Genomic DNA, 17,533 nt, shown 5'->3' on the forward strand with positions numbered 1-17,533 from the left:
CAACCCGTGATATGCATAGTACCATAGACTCACTCATAACAAGATTGCTAAATTAATATATGTTGTACATCTCTACAAATAAAATTATAAATGTTTTCCACACAAAAAATATTATAATATATTATATAAGTATTTATAGTTTTTATAGTTTTTTTTATATAAGTGAGACCGAAATTTTTATTAATAGCATACAAAAATCAAAACACTCTCAAAATGGAGGAATTCCATATTTACCCAGGCCATTATACTAATTTGTGATCTATTTATGGAGGGTTTTTTTTTTTTTAAAGGATATAAATAAAAATTTATGTAAGTGAGATGAGGATGGTTTGAAGTTTGAGTCGATAGAGAGAAGACTAGATGAGCGATTCAATTTAGAAAAAATAAACAGAAAGAATTACTAAGAGGAAAGGAAAATCAATATTCTAATAGAAACGAAACCTAGCAGTGTGATAGCTAGGATTAGGTATTTCTTTCTTTCCATTTTCAAAGATTTTTGGGAGCTGCCAAGCTAATCTGCGACCCTCTAAAAATAGTACCATAGAATGACTTAGCGGTCCAGGTATATATGAAATTCTCTCAAAATAAAGGTGTTTTTGTTTATTTTTTATTATGATACAAATAAAATTTCCGGAAAAAACAGAACACTATTTTGCGGATTTTCTTCTAAACTGAAGTTCTTATGTTTTTTTTATGACTTGTGAGCATGTACAAAAAAATATAATTCTTAGAAATTAAAATACCAAATAATAGGAAATAAGATGGATTGTTTTTTATATAAATGGTTAGAACCGAACATATAGAAGAAGCTGATTTTGAATCAAATGTTTCGGTCCTAATATTTTTTCAGATTTTTTATGATCAATGCATACTGTAACTTTCAAAAATAATTGGGCCGAATTAGTGATTTGGTCTCAGTTGGTATTTATTAGTGGGACTTAATTATTGATTTAGTCTTAATTTATTTAATTGAAAAAAACAATTAATTCCTTTTTTTATAATTAATTTATTTTTCTAAAAATAAAAAGTTTCTGCATGTCCATGAAATCTTGAATAATTTTTTTTGTCTATGTAATGTAAAAAGGATATTCAAAACAGGAGTGATAAAAAAAATTTGCGATTCGCTGAAACTCAAATTATTAAAGAGCGAGTTATGAGTCATTTTTTTTTAGCTCAAACTCTAATGTTAGTTTATTTGTGACTCGTTTATTTTGAAAAAAAAAAAAAGCAAACTACGACCTACGTTTAGGTCGGTTCATTATCAACCAGGTGAAAAGAAAATGCATATGATTTGTGGCTTGCTCGAGAAAAACTTACTTGATTTTGATTCGGTTAAAAAACGAACGAGCGACGAACAACTTATTTAACTTGAACGCTAATTTTAACTTGGCTTATTTTCAAAACAAAAGAATCACGAGCTGTCTATTTCGGCTCGGCTTGTTGCCGACCCTAATTGAAACTTTATTGGAATTGGAATAAGCTAACAAACAAAAAAATTATTTGTTCTCATCCTTATCAAATACAATATGATTCGGATAACTGAAAAAAATGGATTAAATGACATCTCTATCAATGGTTCAGATATTGATGTTGTAATTCCATAATAAATGTTAGCAATTTCAATATCATTATTAAGTGAACTTTATAGACCAATACTAGTGTTTTGAACCACAAATGTCAGATGAATATCAACTAATTGAACCATAAAATATTTCTTTTTGAAGAATCCTAGAATTTTATTCTACCGCATCATAAATTCATAATTTGGTGATTAAGTACAGTTTTAACGTGGCATCTGCAGCTATCTTGCTACCATTCGTTAATCCTTTATAAGGTTGACAAACTTATCAAAGAGAGAGAGAAAAAAGTTAAATTCTTGATAAATATAAAAGATAACAACAGAAACTAAAATAAAATAGTCATGCGATGGAGAGAACTTACGGGAGGCCTAAAAAATTAAGGAAGCTGAAAATTAACCCTGCACCTCCCACCCCGCAATTAATCCCGTACAAAATGTCAAAAAACCTCCAGCTGTCATTTTTTTTTCATAAGGTATTAATACTTACGTACAAAAGTATTTATCCCTAAGAACGAAACTATTTATCCCTAAGCACAAAAGTATTTAGGGGGCCATGCACATTTTTTTTATGAAGAGTGTGGGGAATCTCAAATCACATGGGGGACCATGCACGTTTTTAGAAGTGAGTTTTTTTTATCTCATTTCAATCTCGTCCACATTTCTCACGATCTATGAGAAATTTTGCGAATCTAAAACCACGAACGTTTTCTACGTAATTTTATCTTTCAAATGAGATCTATGATAACATACTTTCGGACAAGTCGTTATAGAATTATTTATCCCTCATCGTACAAGTATTTATACCTATACTTGAAAGTATTTTTTTGCATATAATACTTATAATACATGATATTAATACTTTCATATGTCAGTATAAATACTTATAATACATGATATTAATACTTTCATATGTCAGTATAAATACTTATAATACTTGATATTAATACTTTCATATATCAATATAAATACTTATAATAATTGATAGTAATACTTTCATATGTCTGTATAGGTATAAATACTTCCACGATGAGAAATAAATACTTCTGTAACGACTTATTCGAAAGTATGTCATCATGGATCTCATTTGAAAGAGAAAATTACGTAGAAAACGTTCGTGGTTTTAGATTCGCAAAATTTCTCATAGATCGTGAGAAATGTGAACAAGAATGAAATGAGATAAAACTAATTTGGAAAGAGATAGAGTGGGGGATGGTGCGGGAATGGAATGGGAGGGGGGGGAGGGGGGGGGGAGGGGGGGGAGGGGGGGAGTAATATAATTGTTCAAAAATTAAATATCAAAATTTAATAGCAATATGTGAATCTTTCCGGATCATGCTTCCATCTACATCTACAAATTAATGAAAATCCTCATTGATGTTTATCCGAATATAATGAAAAATTTATCAGGGTAAAATATTTGATTTCAAAGTTAAACCTAGACCCAATAAAGGTAAACAAGATATGAGGTAAGATAAACCTAAATTTAATTCATTAAACTGGAAAAATAGCTATAAAGGTATAGCTCCCTCACATTTTCCTCCTCCGAAACGTGAGAGAACCAGAGAGGTGTTTCCAGCATGTTTTGGACATGAATCATCATTTCTTGTACTGAAAAGCACAACGAAACAAAAAACCATTTTCATTTCCAGATAACCAGCAAAATTCTAGAGATGAACCGGATCTAGGGGTGAAAACGGTATGAATAATATTTGATCCGTATTAAAAAATTTAGATGTGGATATCCGATATCATATCAGTGTGAATATGAATACAAATATAGTTTTATGTTTCAATAATCCGTATCCGAATAGTAGACATATAACATATATTTTAATATATATTATTCACCATTATATTTAAATAAATATTATGACCTTTGATAATTTTTAATATTTTTTATATTATTTTAATAAATATCTAATCTATCTGTATCTGTATTTAGATCCATCTATTTGCTTTGTATGTGTATCCAAAAAAAAAATATATATATGAATATGATTTTACCACTATCAGCTCCGTTTTCACCCCTAAGCGGATCCATTTAACAGATTGTGAAATCTGGATTAATCCTAAACCCAAACCACCAAGTAATCTTAAACTTCTGTCACAAAAAAGGACAAAAAAATAACAACCAATATGAAAACCAAACGTGGCCGCAAGGCGCAAAAGAATTGAAATCCCTAAAGTAACTCAAAATTTGATTTTGGATCTGTACCGTTCGATCAGAATCTACACGAATATTAAAGAAGAACTGACGCTCATTCAAATTTTGAGTTACCGTAGTACCGGACCCAGAGCAAGGCCGAATGTAGCTACAAAACCAGCATCTAATCATTAACCGTTCGTTTCCAATCCTGCGACTTAAGATCGAGTGAAAATACACGGCAGAGATTTTGTCTTGTTTCCCCTTAGTCCGGTTGATTTTGATCCGAGGGTTCAGATGCGGCGCCATTATTTACTGGGGAGAAACATTGAATACTTGGAAACACATAAATTGTAATCCTATTTTTGCTGTTAATTGGGATACATCTACACTTTGTTATTGATTATAACAAAACAGAGAATTTCCCCAATTTCGCAATTATTTCATCCCAAAATTAATTTTTTTAGTTTCGACCTGTTCCCGTTCCCAATTGGTCAATTCGTCACAGTAAGTTCTTGATTCTCTATTTTGTGCATTGTACTTTTTCTCTTTTCTGATGTTACAAGTTTGTTCAATCGGTTTTCGTTTAGCGATTTTTGAATTTGTTTACTATTTTCTGGAGTAATTTGAAGATGACTAAAGCATTCTGCATTCGTTTTAAAGCTATCATTTATCCTTTTAATTAGTTCAGTAGGAAAAACCACGAGATAAAGAACAGCTTTTTTTCAATCTCAGCTAAAAAGAATGTGGTTTCAGTAAATCTTTCTTAATAGAGAAGATCATACATTTTTTTTAAATGGTGATCTACTTTTCAATTTGGAAAGAAGCATGATCGGCTTTTAGCCTTTCTGTTTAATTTTGAAATATTTACGTATCTGAGTTTACTTTTAAAATCTGTGTTGGGTGTTCTTTGATTTTCAAGCGTCAAGAGAATATCTAAATCAAAACTTCTGCTATAGCAAGGGTAATTTTGGTAATTAGAGGAAAATATATATATAGAAAATCTTTGGAAAAAATAATATATAATAGTATAATTAAAATTCTTCAATCTTTCATCAAGTTACGAAATGAAATCCCAAGTAAAAATTATTTAGCAATAAGCAGCAAACCCAGTGTTTATTGTTGTACTTGTTTCATTACCAGTTGGGATACATTAGTTCCATCTATTTAAAGATCATTCCTTATTACCTGCCTTATTTTTTAAATTTAACTTTTATAAGCTTATAGTGCTCTATTCAATGATTGATTAAGCTTACAGAATTCTTATTGTGGAAAACCTACCTACTTCTTTCAGGCAATTGATGAAACAGTTAGCAAACATGAGATTTAAAAAGGGAAGTGAAGTTGAGGTGTTTCACAGCTCCAAAGAGCTCCCAGCTGTTTGCTGGCGGCCAGCTGTGATTGTTCGTGGCAATGGCCGTACATACTCTGTGCAGTACAATCAGCACTGCTGCCCTTCTTCTTCAAACAACAACACAGTTGAGGAGAGAGTGCCAAGGAAAGCACTTAGACCACCGCCACCTGTTAAGGAGAAGGCTGGAAAATGGGCCCCAGATGACCTGGTTGAGGTGCTTGTGCATGGTTCCTGGAAGCCAGCCAAGGTGGCAGGTGTTGCTTTTGGGAATGAGTATTACTTTGTCTCACTGTTCGGTCAATGTAGAGAGGTGGCTGTCACAAAGTCAAGCCTGAGGAAGCGCTGTGCATGGGAAAATGGCAAATGGGTTACAATTAAAAAGGTATACATAATTATGTTTTCAATCTCATCGGATATAAAACATCTATTGAGATTAGGGTGTCTGATCCAATATTACTGCTTAGGTCTGGTATTAGTGTCAAATGTTATGGTCTGGTATCGTATGTGCTGGCACCATACCCAATATATTATGGTTAATGGTTGAATACTGTTTTTTTTTTATTTCGATTTTTCAATTTCTTTTTCTTTTTCTTCACTTTTTTATTGCTAAATTTTAATTAGGGAGTTTGAATTTTCTGTTTGTTGTTTCATAATTGCAAGCTGATGGGCAATTTAGTCACAGCTTACTCCTCCATATCTGCCAAAAAATTTATTGTACCATCCAGAGTCCAATTTTTCCATAATTTTGTTCTTGATGCATCTATTTTTCATTTATTAATAGGAATATGGATTGGAAATGGGGATGAAGAAAAGGAAGTTGTTAGAGGGGGCAACTGATAATATCAGCAAAAAACCCCGAGTTTCTGGAAAAGTATATGCAAATAATTCATGTGAAAATGAGAGTACAGTGTCATCTACTGGAAGTTGCAGGACAAGTGGCAGGTCAAACCGATATCCAGTCATCGAGTATTGTGAAGATGATTCGTTGAGCTCATTTGTACCGAAACAAATGGTTGGCTGTACCAGTATCAAGTCTGTGGAGACAGAAGCACATAAGCTTGAGTTGGATGCATACCAATCAACAATGGTTGCATTATATGCAAATGGTTCTATTAGTTGGGAACAGGAGGCTATGCTGTCTAACCTTCGTCTTTTACTAAATATCTCATTGGATGAGCACCAGTTGGTGCTTAAGGGTCTAGCACCTTCTAGATAGGTTATAAAGAAAAGGAATCATGAAATTTAAAAAGAACAAAGATCAATTTGTACTCTTTTTAAGGACTAGTTCACTAAAATGTTTAATTTTGTTTAAAGAAGAGGAACGGAGTGCAAAAGCATATCCAATGATTGTATCATTTCTTCTTACAATATAATGTCTTGCTGAAACGCAGGTTATGTTGTTTAGTCTTTTTGTTCACCTTATTAAACTGAGCATTTCTGATGCTTCGGGCAACTATTTTTTTTTTTTTTAAAATGCTTGATAGTGGCTATCAAGGTTCCAGGACCAAGTTAAGAGGGCTTATGAAAGGCTCTCTACGCTTTGGGGATCTATTTTAACTTAGACACATCTGAGATGTGGTGAGGAATCGATGACTTAATTAGTGTCGAATTGGTGCCTTGATTTCTAATCAGTGCCTTCTTCTGTTACTCAAGCCTCAAAGAGTACTGTTGTGCTGATGTATGATTTTGGACAACATTTTTTTCCCCTTTTCTTCCTCTCTTTTGTATATTTGCATATAAATGTACAGTGAGGGTTAAGTTAAGATTGGGTTGATTTTAAAATTTCCAAAATTGGGTTAAATTAAGGATAGGCACCCAAAAGTGTTTTAAGCTGGACCTTAGTTGAGTATGAGTGACGGTATACCCTTTTGAGTTCCTATAGTTATGGATTCTCAGTGTTACTGATGAGTTTGGGTGTCAATACAAAAAGATTGTTTTTTCTGCATGGCACTTTACAAAATGAGCAAAACTGGAAGATAAGCTATATTATTTGAGAATGATATAACTTCCACTGTTAACTTAAGTAATCATTTCTTTTTTCCTACTTGAGGTGATATCTTGCAAGTTATAAGGCTGAAGAACCTTTCCTTTTAATAGTAAGAAGGTCAGGGGTAATACAAAAATAAACTAGACTTCATATCCCCTCATATACATGATTCAGGTGAACGACATTCGGACTGTTCATTTTAAATTCAAAGCTGAATTAGCTGATCGACCTCCTATAAAAATGCTTGTTCCTCAATCATAACAGTTCGAGTACCGTCCACCTGACTTGGGGACCAGAGGAGACACAGACTCATAATAACTATATACTTGTCATTTGAATAGGCATTATTGTTATAACTGAAAACACTCATGAAATGTGTTTATTAAAAAGCCAATTATTTAGTTTGGAGTGGCTCAAGTTGCGAGCCATTACGAATTCGTCAGGAGTTGTTTGACAATATGCATACTGCATGCAGTTGCAAATGCTTGTTTTAAGAGATTGAGAAGCAACACTTGTATTGTAAAATTGGAATGCTTTAGGCACAATAGCTTCTTTATTCTTCTTTTATTTGGACAAAACAAGCTAGTTAAAACTGTGTCCAAATGGAGAAGCCGATTTATATATGGAAGGAAAGGCAGCGAATGAAGTGCGCAGCTGATTGGTAAATGCAAATTACAAATGGGTAGAAACTAAACAGGAACGCAGTGCCAATTGCATCTCTTCACATTCCTTTTTCTTCACCTTCTATAAATCAAACATGATGCAAATAGATTTTGAACGAAATATCTAATTTTGTCCATAAAGAATATGGATATGCATCCGAAAATGTCTCCCTCGTTAGTTCATTTTTTTTTTTCATTTCGTTGAGAATGATCAATAAGTAAAAGCTTGGTGATATTTTCTTTTGGAAATTTGATCTTATATTTGCTGAAGTATGTTGTCAACAATAAAAAAGGAATTGTTTTTCCTTCTCTTACCACATCATTTATTGGACAATTAGTTTTTATTAGCAAAGTATGTCGGATAACAATTGAAGTAAATTTGCTATTTTGCTAGCATGATATTAATAATAGACAAAACTAAGAGGGAGGCTATGTTACTTTGCAAAGCGCAGAATAATATATGCTATGGATTAATATATCTATTTATAAGTTTCAAACAAACTATTTGAACTGTTCAAATCTCCACAAAATGTACATGGAGACTGAATTTTATATTTTGTAGAAACTTTTTAATATTTTTTACCTATTTAAAAAACAATAAAAAAATGTAAAATTTGATCACCAAGAAGAACTAGTTTTTGGTCTAGTAACAAAGACACATAATTTTTATATGAGAGGTCATGGATTCGAAACTCAGATGATAATTTTTTTTTTTGAATTAAATAGTTGAGTAACTTGACCTCCAACTTTACTCAAAAAAACAAATTGATCAACAAGTACATTTTCATAAAAAAATAATATTAAACAATATATTGACTTTTTAAATTTTAAAAACTAAAATATGAAATCTATCACACACATTGATCCGCATTTACAAAGTACCGTAGCCTCACTTCAATTAATATACATCAATCAAAACTTCATCTTCTTATTTTTCCAATCCAAAATTTTAAATTTGAATATCTATCCATTAAAAAAGTCAATTCTTTGAATATATCCCCATAACTGTTTAGTCTCAATTGAATTGACCAAAAAAGAAATTCACTTAAAATTTGGATGCGTTTGGATGGAGCAAGAATAGTACTAACTCGAAAATAACATTATTTTTTTTAGGTATGTTTAGCTACAAAGTAATAATAGCTAGAATAGTTAAATCAAGAATAGTTATTGTTTGTCTTATTAGAATAGTCAGATCTCAAAACTCTTAGGAATGATCTATTCTAACAAGACAAAAAATTAGAATTCACTATTCTAACTATTCTAAATTCTAAACCAACCAAACACCAAATAGGCTATTCCGAATAGCCTAATTCCAATAATAGCACATTCTCAATCCAACCAAACATACCAAAGATTTAATGGACGAAGATGTAATAAATTTCTTTCTACGTGATGTTATCTTTTAATGACCAATTAAAGGGATTAATTATTATCTTCCAAATTGCACGTACCACATGACATTAGTTGTTAATATACGGAGAATAATTAGATTGACTAAATTATGACGCGCATGGTGCTATACAGTAAATGATCCCAACTGTTGCAAGTATAGCTGACCCAATTCCATCACAACATGGAAGAACTTAAACTAACCTGTTTAGGCAACAACTCGTAGAGTATTAAAATGATAAAAAATGAATGTATTAAAATTTTCTTAAAAATCATAATATTTTTACCACATACTTTATACCTTAAAATTTATAAATTTTACATGTAAATACATCAATAACGAAGTATATCGGTTTTAACGGATCAAATTCGTCATTTGAAATCAATCTGATGGATTTTCGAGACAATAGCACATAATTCATATCACCTTAGCCAATTCCAATACTACAAATTTAAGTCAGCTAAGGAATTTTGTTTTCTTTTAATTTGATCATATGGTGTAATGAATGTTTACTTAGAAGGCAATGATTTATGTATATGTTATCATCTTTGCTATTCAGCACATTATGGACCACGTACTTGTAGAAGTTTTTTCCTTCAATTTTTTTGTTTTGTTTCCAATTATGTAAGAAAATTACATTTAAGTAAAGCACACATTTTCAGGGCACATAAAATTGATGGACCTCAGAGCACAGGAAATAAAAAAGAACAAGTTTCTAAGTCCCCCATAATAATATTATTATTAATTAGAAAGGAGGAAATAAAGGGAAGAATATTATTTCCCATGTTACCGTGCAAACCCCAACCAATGTTAGCCCGTAGATAAACAGCAATTCAATAAACTACATTGGGGGGTCTAATGGGCTTCAAATACAGCCGACAACCCAGCAGTATGTTTTCTCAAAAAAAAAAAAAAAAAGTGTTCGAGTCCAATGTGATCGCGATATTTCATAGGATCGAAAAAAGCAAGTCCGAAATACCTGTGCTGAGTTGGTCGTAACTACTATATCGTCCATCTGAGATAAATAAATGATTTAAGAAACTTCTTCTACTTCAGCTTCCAAGAAGAAACAAAAGCAGGTCCTGATAAATTCTGATAATTGGGCTACGAGAACAGGTAGTCTGATGGACACCTGTTTTATAAATGGGCCTAGAGTAAGGCCAGGCCCATACCAAATGTGTGGATGGGAATTGGAGAAATAACTACCAACACCTTTAGAACTTCACTAGTACGGATGGTAATTGGAAAACTATTTAAGAAATTCAAGGCCTAGTTTATGTAATTATGTTCAGGGGTGGACTCGGGATTTTCTTCGGAGGAGAGGGCCAAAAAAAATATCGAATTGAGTTTAAATAGCTTATCGGATTTAAACTCATTAACTAATTGGATAATCAATAAAAAAATATATATATTTTGACTTATATTTTCCAATACCTTGACTTATAATTTCTAATCCTATAACTTATAATTAATATTACCAATCATAATTCAAGAAATTTATTTTGATTTTAACTCTAAGTTTAACCCGAATTACAAATCAAACATCCAGAGGGGGCAAAAAAATTTCCAGAGAGGAGCAAATTCGATCGGTACCAATAGATCACCACTAAAACTCGAAATCCGAGAGGAGAGGGGGAGAGCCCCCCCAGTATGCTACAGTAGATCCACCCCTGATTATGTCTCACTAGTTTTCAACCTTAATAAAATTAGTGTTTGAGGTCCTACATCATTTGATTTTATTTTGTTTATTAATCTTTTGTAGATCAACCTTAGTAAAATTTTATTTGCTTATTATTTGGCACTAATTTTATTCTACTTGTTAATTTGCTTCTTGCTTTATTTAAAAGTAATAAACAATTGTCCGACTGCTTTACGGGTTCGCTAACACCTAAACGGCGACAACAGGCGAAACAGAGGAATTTCAAGTGAAAATCAAAATAAAAAGAAAAACCACTGATTTGAGAGTCGTCTGAGCGAACAGCTCTTTTCCTCTCCGTCGCATGATGATGACAAAGTAAGGTACGAGATGTCGGTATGTACTGATCAGTTCGCTTTTTCATTTTCTTCTTCTTCTTTTCTTTGGCAATGAAAGAATATGTAAAATGAGTTGTACATATAGTTATTATATTATATGTTTGTTGTTTTTGTTGTGTTAGTTAATTCTTCTTCTCTTCTTCTTGTTTTAATAAACTTTTTTGACTTTAACAGTAATTCAGTTGATTCATTATCTTCTTGGTTGCACACTTCTCTAAGTGGTAACTGTTCTAGTTCAGTTAATTGAGTTCCCGATCTGGTCTAATTTAGTGCTTTTTTGGCCGTGCACAAAGAATGATTACCATATCTGCCAGAAGGAACAAGATAAATATGCATACAGTGAAAACAATCACTAGACTTCTATCATTACAATCAAGCAATAATGTATTTATTTGTTTAGAGCTAAATGCTTTTACATATACTTGTTGTTTAATACTATGTAACTCTTTTTAAGTCAATACAATTGTCTACGTACTTTTAACCAATAAAATAAAATAAAATAAACAGTCGTCGTTTGTCAATTTTTTGAAACCCCCGCGGATACTCGCTCAGTTCGGATCTCACGCGCAACACCCCTATCAATGTAGATGTTTATACTTCTAAACCAGATTAATTACATCTGCAAACTCATGCTTGCGAACACATTATTGTTTGCAAATAAATATCAATAGTTTCTAAATGTATATGTCTACAAATATTTTAGTTTTAAAATTTGCACATATCCAAAATCCTTTCTCTCACTTCTTCGTTTTACTTTGATTGATCAAAAATGAAACATGTAAGAGATTTATGTTGGAAAATAGAGAATACACAAAAATGGAGTGGTTCTGACACGGTCCAGAATTCAACAGAAAATCAGAACAGTTTCAGAAGCAGTTCAAACGTCTAAAACAGCCACATGTGACATGCTGCACTGTTTTATCCATATCTAAGCCATATGAACTCGGATTAAGGTGATTCAAAGTCCTACGGAAAGCTTACAAAATACTCTACAACTTTGATGTTTTGAGATTGTCCAGAATAATAAGATATCATAGTGAAAATAGCGTGTCAAGATAAGTAGTCTGTTTTGGGCTGTATTAATTAATTAGGTGTGAGTTTTGAGTGTGTTTTAATTAGGGTCAAAGAGTATTTATTTCCAGCTGTATTTTGGGGTTTCTAGGAAGATAATTAAGTATATTTTGGGAGGATAAAAAGTAGTTGAAGTTGTATTAATGATTAGGTGACTTTTTGAGGTCTTTGTAAGGCTATAAGAGAAGCCATGCTGAATTTGTAAAACAGCTTATGAAATATTACGAATTTTAAATTCTGAGTTGAGTTTATCTCCTCTTTGCCTCTTTGAGTTGAGCTTACTCCTCTTTGAGTGTTCTCTGTTGAGATAGCGTGTGTCCTTGTGAATCTCATTGGCCGGGCCGGTGTCAGGTTCATTTATATGGCTCGCTAAGTTTGCAGGGATGGAGAGGCAATGCTGTCATGAGCTCGTCCATGGATACCAGAGTGAATTAAGCACAAATTCTAATTTATACATGCTATTTAAGTATCCGTAATTTCTATAGGATTTCACTAATTCTTTATAGAATTCACAAATGTCCCCATGATTGAGGGGAAGGTTGCAGCATTGCCACAGGAAAAAAAAAACATGTTTTTTAAGTCATGGTAGTAAAAAATTTGCGGAACACAAATAATATGAGATCAATGACAACTTACTAAGAAAATATGTTAGGTTGGTATATTGGCATGTGACAGTGGTTGCATTGAAGATAAATTCAGTTGACAACGTATCGAATGATTATCAAATAATAACAATAAACTACATGCATTTTCTTTTTCATAATTTAAAAAAATTGTGTGTCAAATTTTTAACGCAATTTAAAATTTAACATGTCATATATCGAGTGATTTAAAAAATTAATAATTCATTTTATCAAATTCAGTTAACAAATAATTTTCAAACCGCCTCAAATTTAATACATAATTCAATCTATAGAAAATATATATATGTTGGTCGGACTAAGCTTTCTCTGAAGTGCCACCTAATTGGGTTGTTGCCACCTTGACATAACACCCATCCTTCATGCATCATGCTTTGCATATTTATTCAACAAAACTCATTTCACTTCTTTTTGGGACAGACAAGAAATTTCTCCATTCCAAAGAGAACCAATCATATTAAACTGTTAGGTATTAACACAAATATGGCTGAATTTTTTCATTAATCGAATGATGTCCATGTCTGATAGGTTTCACATCAACACCTTTTGGTGAGAATTTCCAGATGGATCATGTTGAGTAAATGCCAAAAGTTCAGGACTTACTAACCAAAAAAAAAAACTAAACCCAAAATAGTGTCAGACTTTACTGCATCTAAAAAATCTATAATTTTGGTGAAAAGGCCGAAATTATACCTTTCCCTTTTAATTTCGGCACTGCTTCGGTTGAGGCCTAAACCGGAAATTTTGGGCCTACAACTTTAAGCCTTTAAAACAGAAAGGCGAACTAACATGCATGACATTTCATGTGTTTCAAATAATTAATTAAATATATCTACGCTAATAGTATCCATGACATACTTGTATAGTTACTTTATTGGCCACCAGAAAATACGGTAAATGCATACAATAAAAAGTGACAGCATACGTACAGTAGAGTTCAGTCTAGTGTGTCTTTTTATAATTTGCAGTTACTCATTTTCATGTGCCACAGGCACAGCCAGCTATATTTAGGCCTCCCATGTGCTCCCCTTGTATTTCCGTATATACTTTTTTCATGAAAAATCATTAGCGTTACCTGGGTTTCACTCAGTTGCTCATATTACTGACAAAGTCACATGTGCCAATACAGTATCCACTAAGACTGTATCAACACACCAATAAACCTCAAACCAAAAAAAAAGTATCAACACACCAATGATAACTATGGACACTAAAATCAGAGTACTGGTAAGGATATGTATTAGCATAGATAATTATCATTTTTTTACCAGATGGGACATTCTGTTTATTCATTCTTATCCGCATTACACATTTACACTTCCTCTGATGGCCTGCTGCTACTGTTTTTTTTTTCCCCTCATGGTACTTTACTTTAGTGTCATGTGCTCAGCATGTGAGGCATGATTGGATAACTGACGCCCCTTTTCTGGAGGTGTTTGGATGTGCAATAATGATTACACAGAATATAAATTAATGCACAGCAAAAGAAAAATGGGAAGATTAGACGCCCAGTTTATTTTAACTAAGTGAAAATTGTGGTGTTAACTATGATGTGAGAATTGTCACAGTCGTTATCAATGTAATATATCACAACTCACAAGTGAGATATTGCAGCTAAATTTGGAATCAAAACAAGTTTGATTATCTGTTCCTATCAAATTCATTAATTTGAAAACTAATGCCAGAAAGTTAGGAGGATAACCCAAAAACAAAATTGTAAAAAATGTCGCTTTTCAAATATAATTAGTTCGTAGTGGGGCAATCATAAATCATCAATGAAGTAATTAGTAAACAAACTCAACTGACAGTTATTGAAACCACCAATGTCAACTATGATGTGTAATAATATCACTAGATATTAATCACAACTACTTTAAGGGCTTGATACCAAGGTCTCGTGAGAATTTAGAAGAACAAAAAAAGACAGCGAAATTAGACATTATAATTATTAAAATATTAGAAAACGAAGGTGCGTAGAATGCATAGCAAGTCCAATGAGAATAAATTTGCTAAGCTAACATCTTTCAGGAACCGAGATATTCATATCTTATAATAGTTAATTTTTTTTTTTTTTTGGAAAAATAGTAATAATTGTTAACCATGAAATCGCCCAATTTTTATGTAAAAAGTTCAATACTGTATCTATGATATGCCAACTAAATAAAGTGTAATTTGGACTATAAAATTTATATTTATACATCATTAATTGTCAAAATTAAACACCAGTAAAGCACATGATAACTCAAAATTTTATGTTCTAAATATTTGTCTTGTTCCTGGAGGACTCTATTCTTGGGTAGGAAAACATTTCTCATTAAATTTAACACAATTAAAAAAAAAAAAAAAAAAAAGGCAAAGCCAAACAGCCGTTTAACTAGAGAATGCAGTGTGTTACACATCGCTTCTCTCCCAGTAACAATTATTGCTTTCAATAAATGGAAGTTCGCTTGCTTCATTAATCAGTAGTTCAGTACGATGACGTGGCTAGTCTCCAGTTGCTGCTGATATGTTATTGACAGAGCTAGTTTCGCTCCTGAGTGCACAATCAATAGAGAATTAAAAATGACTGATATGTTGCATGAAGTCAAATCACCTATGTCAATATGTTTACCCGATCTGCTCAAGTCAGTAAATTTTCACCCAATATTCAAGCAATTACAAGAAAATCAAATTCTAAAGTTTGATATTGTACATTGGACAAGAAAATCGGTTCCAGATCAAAATACACAAACCTATATAATCTCAATTAAAATAAAATAAAAATTAGAAATATATATCCAAACCGAATACGCAAAGTCGACGCAAACATGTGATCCAAACTAATGAACTATAGCGAACTGAAACTATTTCTAAATTAATTAACCAAACCAAATCTGACCAGACAAGAAGAATTATTCACACATCACACCTACTTTATTTAATTTGTTGAGCTACTAATTAATATAAGCGCAGCAATTAGTTTATTGCTACTCACTAATCAAGTATTAATTTTGCTTAATTTTTTTTACATAGTTTTGCTGAGCAAGCAACTCTGTATACATTGAAATGATGATTAAAAAAAAATAAAAAGCATGCAAATTGTAACACTGTACATTTTACATGATCTTTCCAGGCAGCTGCTGTTTTAATGATCCTATCTTAAATCAGATCAGAACCGATTTCTTGAGATATTTTTCGGATCTGGCACCACAGAAGAATAATTAAAAGGGCTAAATATTAATTGAGGGAGTGATATGCGGGAATTTTATGGGGAACAGCAATGTATAAAAAATAATTACAATGTTAATAGGATTTTGGAAGTATCGAATGAGCTGGAAGCCATTGGAGGAAAGCATGCCGAGCATGGTGCCATGTGCTGCTTCGTATTTCATGGCAAAATCATTTGTACATTCCTGTGATTTTTTAGTGTAGTCATTAATGTTTCGTTAGTTTGTATTTGTTGTTTGTTTGGGTTTATTTTTGAAACTACAACTGCTGAGTAGAATCGTTGGTCGGACGGCTGTCGGATCGGGCCCACCTCTAATAATCTGCTGGACCCCACAGATCTGTCTGCACTCTGCAGCTTTGTAATTAGTAGCACTAGATGACTAGTTTGCTGGGAAAAGTATGACAATCTTTTCTTTCTTTTTTTTTGAGAGGGAGAAGCCCGTAGGCATGAATGCATGATTGCATTACTTGAAAGTTGAAATGTTAAATTACAATACAGAATTTAAAAGTAAAAGTGAAATTTAAGCTACAGTGCAGGAAGTAAATCGTACACCTAAGCTAGTCTAATTGTCTAAAAAAGAAGATGACAATATGGCCATTGAGGATAGAGGAAAAATGGCGGGAAGTGTTTGCTATTATTGTCCCTTAAAATATAAATTTATGCAAAAATTAAAATTGTTTTCATTAGCCTCTCTCATAAAACAATATTACATGACACTTATTCATTCCGTCTCTACAATTTTAATTTTTTGATTCCGTCTCTGCTTTACATTGACAGGTTATTTAACACATTAAAAGGTAAAACAAATAACAACTTTAAAAGGTGAATCATTAATAGTAAATTGATACCAAAAACAAATCCAATGGACGATAGAAGCTCCTAAACTTCTCATAGATTTGCATACCTATCTAAAATTATTTTATCACTAATAATATAAAATCCAAAAAGATCACAGAACAACTTCTTTGATCAATTCCGCAAATTTGCTATTTTTTAAATGCATCAATCTATCAAGAGTGAGGCTATGGTGATATGCATATTATGGTGCTATGAATCTATATCCTTATTTTCAAAGTTAAAATAGTCAATCCGAATCGTTAAACATAATATTCATATAAAATGTATTTGTAGACCAAATTTTACATTTCTTAGAATTTGTTTACTATGTTTTAGATAGATAGAAAATCAATATTTTTGGATGATTTAGAATTTTTAAATCAAGTGAATTTCTACCTATTTAAAAAAGAGCAAACAAATTCTAAAAAAACTGTAAGATTTTATTTGCAAGTAAAATTTCAAAATCATTTTTAATGGTTCAGATCGACTATTTAAAAATACAAGCATGAAGGCATGGTGAGTATACTGCATAAATCGGAGGACTAGAAATCAAAGTCAAATCTTGGATATATTGTTTCTTTAGAAATAATGTTTTATTCCACCCCTCTATTTTGCAGTGCAGAGGAT

General features: G+C 32.1%; 1 protein-coding gene across 2 annotated transcripts; it reads left to right on the forward strand.

Moving 5' to 3' along the window:
* The first annotated feature begins 4,107 nt into the window (after positions 1-4,107).
* LOC144571694 (uncharacterized) lies at positions 4,108-6,507 on the forward strand. Of its 2 annotated transcripts, XM_078321056.1 has the most exons (3): positions 4,108-4,229; positions 5,017-5,458; positions 5,858-6,507. In XM_078321056.1, the coding sequence occupies exons 2-3, from the start codon at positions 5,024-5,026 to the stop codon at positions 6,290-6,292; spliced, it is 870 nt and encodes a 289-aa protein (XP_078177182.1). In that variant the 5' UTR covers positions 4,108-4,229; positions 5,017-5,023; the 3' UTR covers positions 6,293-6,507. The 2 variants fall into 2 exon arrangements, with proteins under 2 accessions (XP_078177182.1, XP_078177183.1); XM_078321057.1 differs by lacking the exon at positions 4,108-4,229 and having other exon boundaries at positions 4,767-5,458.
* Positions 6,508-17,533: the final 11,026 nt, after the last annotated feature.

Source organism: Carex rostrata, chromosome 19 (assembly GCF_964058835.1).
Source record: "Carex rostrata chromosome 19, lpCarRost1.2, whole genome shotgun sequence".
Classification (NCBI taxonomy): Eukaryota; Viridiplantae; Streptophyta; class Magnoliopsida; order Poales; family Cyperaceae; genus Carex; species Carex rostrata.

Bases quoted from the DNA above. Each gene is read 5' to 3' on its own strand.
- LOC144571694 (XM_078321056.1), top strand. From the start codon at position 5,024: ATGAAACAGTTAGCAAACATGAGATTTAAAAAGGGAAGTGAAGTTGAG. The intron at 5,459-5,857 runs GTATACATAATT...ATTTATTAATAG, and splicing joins AATGGGTTACAATTAAAAAG to GAATATGGATTGGAAATGGG.